The sequence below is a fragment of the Tyto alba genome, unplaced genomic scaffold, assembly GCF_018691265.1.
Source record: "Tyto alba isolate M040663 unplaced genomic scaffold, T.alba_DEE_v4.0 Super-Scaffold_15, whole genome shotgun sequence".
Taxonomy (NCBI): domain Eukaryota; kingdom Metazoa; phylum Chordata; class Aves; order Strigiformes; family Tytonidae; genus Tyto; species Tyto alba.
The window spans coordinates 4944497-4951203 of record NW_024881277.1 but is presented as its reverse complement, the minus strand read 5'-3'; the positions used below and the strand labels follow the sequence as shown (position 1 = coordinate 4951203).

The 6707-nt window shown below is 61.7% G+C and overlaps 1 protein-coding gene across 1 annotated transcript; it reads right to left on the bottom strand.

Annotated features, from left to right (window-relative positions):
• Positions 1-2485: 2485 nt before the first annotated feature.
• LOC122153026 lies at positions 2486-6127 on the bottom strand. Its single transcript, XM_042789152.1, has 6 exons — positions 6028-6127; positions 5004-5075; positions 4458-4529; positions 4177-4248; positions 3986-4087; positions 2486-2760 (listed from the first exon to the last, which is right to left on the bottom strand). Exons 1-6 carry the CDS (start codon positions 6125-6127, stop codon positions 2486-2488), a joined length of 693 nt encoding a protein of 230 aa, XP_042645086.1.
• Positions 6128-6707: the final 580 nt, after the last annotated feature.

Below are 6707 nucleotides of genomic sequence, written 5' to 3'. Positions count from 1 at the left end.
TACAAAGTTCGACCCAGAACCCGTGAGTTCCTGAGCTTGCTGCCGTTACGACCCAGACAAGTGTGCTACTGACCTCTATTTATTGCTACTACCACTATTCTGAAATAAACGGTCGATCCCTGGCGCTGTGGGTCAGGAGTCTGTCAGGAGGGCTGGGGCAATGGGCTCGGGGGACGGGGGGGTGGTTTCAATTCTTCCGGGGGCTGGAGGGTGCTGGGCTGGTCCCACAACAGCTCGCCGGCTGTCGGACGGACATGGAGGCCGGGGTGGAGGTGGGCGGGCCAGGCATCTGTCCGGGCTGGCGAGGGCCGGTCCCCTGGAGCGCTGTGCCAGGCCGGCCAGTTCTCCAGGCAGAGGTGACGGCCGCTGGTGTCGGGTCCAGCTCTCAGGGGTGCCGGGGTGGGCCGTCCGGACGGCTGTCCGGGCGCGAGGGATGGCTGCTGGGGTTGGGCTAGGCTCCTGAAGCTGCGGAGGGGCGCCTGTGGAGAGAGGAGACTGCTGAGGCCCCGCGGCGGCTGCGGTGCCGGGTGGGTGCCAGGGTGCGGGGCAGCGTGGGCACCCCACGGGTCGTGGGCACCCGGCTGCACGTGGGAGCTGTGGGCACAGAGAGCTCTGTGCAGAAAACAGGGGTGCCCTGCGCCCCTCGGCTGGGGCTCTGCTCGCCTCCCCACGGCTCATCTCCTCTCGGCCCTGAGCAGCCTGACCTGCCTGCTCTGCACGTGCCGCCAAGGGCACTTGACCCCGGCAGAGCGAGGGGCCCAGAGCTGGGCACGGCACTGCAGGGCCAGGAGAGCCTCCTGTTCTCCTTTCTCGGCGTGCCTGCCAGAGACCAGCACTCGGCTCCCGTGCCCGTCCCTGCCCAGACAAGGGGACAGCCTTGTCTGTCGGAGCGTTTGGCCGGTAACTATCTCGGCACGCCAGAATACCTGGCCTCTAGATGCTTCGTGGCTAATAGCAGCCATCTGACACACAAGTTTGGCAACACTCACTGTTTTCGCTTCCTCCACAGGTGGAACACACAACAAAACACCATCCCAAGCAGCATGGAGCCCAGGACTGCCACGGCACCCTCCACGCAGTACTCCATGAAGTTTCCATGACCCGCAGCATTTGCATTTGTCTTGCCACCCACACCTGGAGGAACAATGCTCTACGTTAGCGTGTCCCGCACGCTACTGGTGATCTCACAGGAGGTCTGACGTTGCCAGGAAATGTTCCTTCGCACTTGCTTGGCCTCCCTGAACCGATGAACGTCCTGGGGCTGCACCGTTTCCTTGGTTTCGGTAGAAGCCAAGGAAACTCCCAAGGCCGTTGCAAATCAACGCGCTCTGGAGCCTCTCTTTCTGCTCTCAGCTTTGCTTGCACTCTGGGGTGGCCGTAACCCAGTTTTCGCAGTGTCCCCGGTCTGCTCCCCCTTCTCGGTCACCTTCCGCATTTGCGCACAATTTCTGCTGCGCTCGCCCACCTCCACTCTCCGAGGCTCGCTGCTAGTGCTGCTGCATGGAGGCTCTCCCTGGCCCTCTGGGACAACTTGTCCCACTGAACTGAACTCATGAGGCCAAATGGAGAGCACGTCGGGGAGCACAGCTCCCGTTGGACCGATCGACCCTTTGAGTGAGATGGACAAAAGCCATCCCTGCCTCAGGGAGTGCCACCCCCAGCTCTCATTCCCCAGCTCCGCACCCACACCCTGAGGGGACAGAGTCAGGCCCTCTCGGGAGACACCTGAACCTCGCCCTCTCTCTTCGCCTTCCCTCCAGCATGGGCCCTGCTTGCACACCGCCGCTTTTGGGGACGCGTCTCCCACTTATGGCCCCCTGCCAGACGGCTCAGTACCTGGACTGCTTCGAAAAACTTCATATATCCTGGCGCGGTGGGCGTTCCCGGGCTTGGACAGAACTGCATAGAAACCAGAGAAAGGGAAAGCCTCAGAGAATTGGGGACGCGTCTCCCACTTATGGCCCCCTGCCAGATGGCTCAGTACCTGGACTGCTTCGAAAAAATCCATATATCCTGGCGTGGTGGGCGTTCCCGGGCTTGGACAGAACTGCATAGAAACCAGAGAAAGGGAAAGCCTCAGAGAAAGGCAAAACCTCAGAGAAAGGGAAATGGCTCAGGCGCAGAGGTTGCAGGAGGATGGTGGAGGTTTCCCCAAAGCCTGTGCCCGACATGTCAGTGCATCCCTTTGGACCTCAGGTCACAGGAGGGATCCCCCGCTGCCGTGCCTGGGGCCTCTAGGGACCCAGGGCAAGCTCTGGCCTGCAGCTATTGCAGGGGGGTACGTTCCATTAAGAGTCGCATTTCCCATCATCTGCTGAGCGTGGCTCAGATGGTCTTGTTCCCCAAATGACTAAGTTCTGAAAGTCCTGTCAGCGGGGTGTGGTGGGAGGTGAGCATCTCTCTGCATCCACGGAGGGTTACGAGGGAGCATCTCCCCGGCGCGCTGACGGCAAGCGCCTCCACAGCCCAGAGGTGACCGGCATCCTCAGAGAGCCGGTCCTGGCTGCTGCTTTTGAAGCACTCGCTCTGTACCACCAACTCTTCTGGGTTGTGCTGCCGACAGGACGCGCGGTAGAGGGCACTGGGGGAAGAGCCTGAAGACACGGAGTGATTTTGATGCGTGGTGCTGGAGGATCAAAGGACGGCAATTACCTGGGAGGCCTGTTGACTGAATTGCCCCCGTTTTTGCATCAGACACTCTCACTGCCTGACTGCGTCCTCCCCGAAACGCCTCGTTCTCCACAGTCTCTTGGTCCGTCTCTTTAGAAAGAAAGAAGGACAATTGAATTAGAAGTAACCGTTCCTCATCAGGAACACAGTATCTCCAGGAGGCCATACTTCTCAACATCCCTTCATGACGCTTAGAAACAAAGCCGGGACATTTGGGGGTGTACCTAGTGCCTAGTCCCAATGACATGTCATTCATGGAGGACAATTTAAGCACTAGACCCTTTCCACTTTAACCAGCAGACAGAAAATCCTGACCTGCTGGGAGACTAGGAGGTTGCACGTGAGCTTGTTCGCATTCCACTTAGTGCATTTTTGGCAAACGGCAAGATGATGGTAAATGACAGAATCTGTCAGAGGGGACAGGAAGATGCTGTAGCCAGTTCAGCTGGGGAAAGAGCCCTTCTGAGAAGCACTTCCCATCGTGTCAACTCCATCCCACGGTCAGGGTAACAGACACGCATGGTGGACTGAAGCGCCAGCTCTTGCAACCATACTCTGGGCATTTTCACAAGTGGCACTGACGAGCCCGCAGTGCCCCGAAACAAGAGGACAACCACAACCGACCGATCCAAAGCACGACTAGACGCAGGCGCAGCTAAACCAACCGAGACTGAATTCACAGCCCTTCATTTGAGCTGCCTTCAAGTTTGGCGTCTGGCCTCAAGCTGGGTGTCCAGCTTGTACCTTTCCCTGGCACTGAGGTGTCACCAACCGTCCTCAGGCATCAAGAACGACGAGGCTAGACCGGGTTGTGAAGGTGGGGCTTCTCCGACCCTGGCCAGGGCACGCCTGCAGCCCTGGCAGTGTCCGCTGCTCTCAGCTACCCCAAGCTGCCTGCGCATCCTCTCCGCAGCCCAAGGGCACTCTCCCCTCGGGTGGGTGACCGGCAGGGTGCTGGCCCTCTCATGACTTGTCAGGAACCAGCTCCTTGGCAAGTCTGTCACACATTCCAGGCGTGAGGAGCACCAGTTCCTGCCAGCTGGGTACCAAGGTCTGCCCAGAACAGCTCTGACCCCGGTAAGGCTCTAACCGGGGCAGCAGCTGGTCCTGGCACTCGGTTTGAACCGCGACTGGCAGCAGAGAGTCAGGCATCTCTGCAGCTCGCCAGCGCCTGCAAGGCGTGAAACTGAGTGTGGCCGCAGTGAGGCTCTGAGCGACCCCCTCCTCCTGCTGTGCAGGCTACGGCTTGTCCATCCACGCCCCCAACACCTCCGCTTCCCACGGCTTCTGGTGAAGAGCAATCATCTCCACCCACCATGTGCTGCTTTGTCCAGTTCCTTCAGGACTCCCTCTAGGACTTCTGATGACCGCGGGGAAGATTTTTCCATTTCCGCTCTGTACTTGGCTCTCGGAGGACCTGAACGGAAAGCACAAAGTTAAATTTCTGGCAAATAGACTACTGGGAATGAGTGCTTAGTCTGTGGTCAGTCGAGACTGACCACTCACCCCTGCGATGCCAGGTGAGCTCCAGCGCAAGATCCAGCCGAGAAGCGGGAAGAGCCCTCCCTGCACCCACATCTGCAACCAAACACCCACGAGAAGTTTCCGTCACGCGCTGGGATACAATACACTGACACAGCTGAATAGCAGAACATAGAAGGGCATCACGTAACGACCTGGCACACACAGTGCAGGTCGTCTGCATTCTCACACCCGCAAGAGATGCCTCGCTCACATTTGGCCTTTGAGCTGGCAGCTCCCAAGGGAAGCAAGAAGCCGGGACGTACCCACGCGATCTCCCTGAGCGTCAGCCCTGGAAGCCGGCTGGGAAGCTGGGTAGCCATCGCCTCCAGCCACGTCTGTAAACAAAGAGAACCGAGAGGCTCCCATGAACTGTATTTCACTATACAAAACAATACAGGGGCGTGAAGGCAGTTCAAACAGGGGATTGCTCCATGGCACTCGTCCCCCCCCTCCCCTCAGGAGCACTGTGCAGACAGGTACTGGGTGCCTGGGCCACGCTGATCCAGAAGGAAAGCGTGCACGGAGGTATCGCTCCGGAGAAAGGACTCCCTGCCGCTCACACCAGCTCCAAGAAACTCAGCCCAGCAAGCCCGCTGGCTTTGCAGCAGGCGCTGGAAGCAGCGCAGGGTTGGAGAGGCTGGCCCAGACAGCTTCCCAAGGCAGAGTGCCCTGGGGCACATCAGCGAGCCCAACACATTCACCCCCTGCTCTTCCGCACGGCGGAGCGTCGGCCAAGAAACTGTTCAGTTCAGTGTTGTCCTGGGCACAGAAAATGAAAACCTAGCTGCTCCCTCATTCCAGTGACATACCTGTGGGATCGCCCTGAGGCTCCCAGAGAAGATCCGGCGGAGAATCTGGGTGGCCACTGGCTACGGGCACAGCTGTAATCAAGCATGTTCCCATTAGATGTGGGGATCTGCTTCTTTCTGGGTGACCTGCACTGACTGGAAGGGGCTCAGGTAACGACAGGGGAGCCAGACGTGGGCGGAGGTTTATTGCCGAAGCTGCAGAGGGGCCTGGGTGACCTGTTTGCTGCACCTGGAGGCTTTCAACAGACTGTTCTTTCCAGGCCACGTGCAACAACACCCCTCAAGGCCCAGCGGATGGACAAAGCTACGTAGGGCCCCTCGGGGATTTTTCTCACGGGGAGGTCTCTTCTGTGCACAAAAGCAGCCCACGTGAAAGCAGCGGAGGAAAACAGCGATCACTCATTCACACGTCTCGTGGAGAAGAGAGCCCTGGCCAGGCAGAGGCTGCTGCAGCAGCGCTGCCCTGTCCGGTCGCCATCTGCTCCCCGGGCTGTGGGCTGGGGACGTGTGTCCCCACGGGGACCCGGGTTCGCCCAAGGAGAGGGAGCACTGCAGGGCTGGGGCAGGAACGCTCCTCTTTTCTTTCCTGAGCGGCCAGATCTCGCTCAAGGCCGGCCGGCCCTGAGGCTGAAAGCCGGGATGCCGCCGGGGAGCGGCAGAGCCACCAACCTGGGCCCATCTGGCAGCGAGCAGCCCGGGGAAGAAGTGCTCCCGCGGGCTCTTGCCTGGCTCCTGCAGTGCTGCTCCGGCCCTGGCACACAGCCCGGGGGAAGGCTGCCCCGGGGCAGGGCGGCACAGGGCTGGCTCGAGGGACGGTTGCTCCCCGCCGCCCCCGGCCCCACCGTTCGTTCCCCTGGAAAACGCCCCCACAGCGGCCGCAGCCCCCTGTGCCTCCCCACAGGACATCTGCCTCCCACTGCCCGTGGAGCTGGGCACGGCTCCCCCGGCCCGGCCCGGCCCCGCTGTCACCCCGAGGGGCAGTGGGTGCCGGGCCACGCTGCCAGGGCTGGGTGCTGGCCCTCACCTGCCCGCACGCCTAATCCCCGCGCTCGCCACCGCGCACCGTTGACACGCCGGGCTTGCAGGGCCACCAGGACGAGGAGGAGGAGGCGGGTGGGGGCCATGGCCCCCTGCGCCTGCCCCGCGCCGCTGCCGCTGCCGGCACTGCTGAAGCGGTGCCCGCGGCACAGCCCTCCAGCGCCGGGCGGGGCCCGGCAGGGCTCTGTGACGTCAGAGCCCGGCCTCCGCGCGTCACCGGGCTCCTGGGGCACCGCCCCTGCCCCACCCGGCCCCTCGGGAGGGCGGGGGGCGCCTGTGCCAGCCCATTGCTGCCCCCGCAGCGGGGCCCTGGCAGGCGGGGGACGCTCACCTCATGGCCCTGCCCCGGGGGGGAAGGGTCAGCTTGGAGACCCCCGGAGAAAGATTCCGCCGGGGGCGAGAAAGACGTTCTCTGTGTCTGGGAAAGGCAAAGGCATCCCTCACCGGCAGAGCGAGGAGATGGCCTGCTTGGAGCACAGGCACCCTGCCCACCTCGAAGGGCTACGTTGCCAACTTGGCCAGCAAACTCAAGCTCCGCGGCTCCTTCGCGGAACTCGCCTCCTTCTAATGCTAAAAATCCCGCCGGCAGGTCAGAGAGAGCCTTGTCCGGGGGAAGAGCCTTCCCCTGGCTGGGGCGTGCCACCACACGCGTTGTGGCAGCAGTGG

Excerpts from the sequence above, each read along its gene's own strand:
- LOC122153026 (XM_042789152.1), bottom strand. The coding sequence starts at position 6,127 with ATGGCCCCCACCCGCCTCCTCCTCCTCGTCCTGGTGGCCCTGCAAGCC. Across the intron at positions 4,530-5,003 it reads GCCTCAGGGCGATCCCACAG|ACGTGGCTGGAGGCGATGGC; the intron begins GTATGTCACTGG and ends CTTTGTTTACAG. Across the intron at positions 2,761-3,985 it reads ACTGGACAAAGCAGCACATG|AGACGGACCAAGAGACTGTG; the intron begins GTGGGTGGAGAT and ends TTCTTTCTAAAG.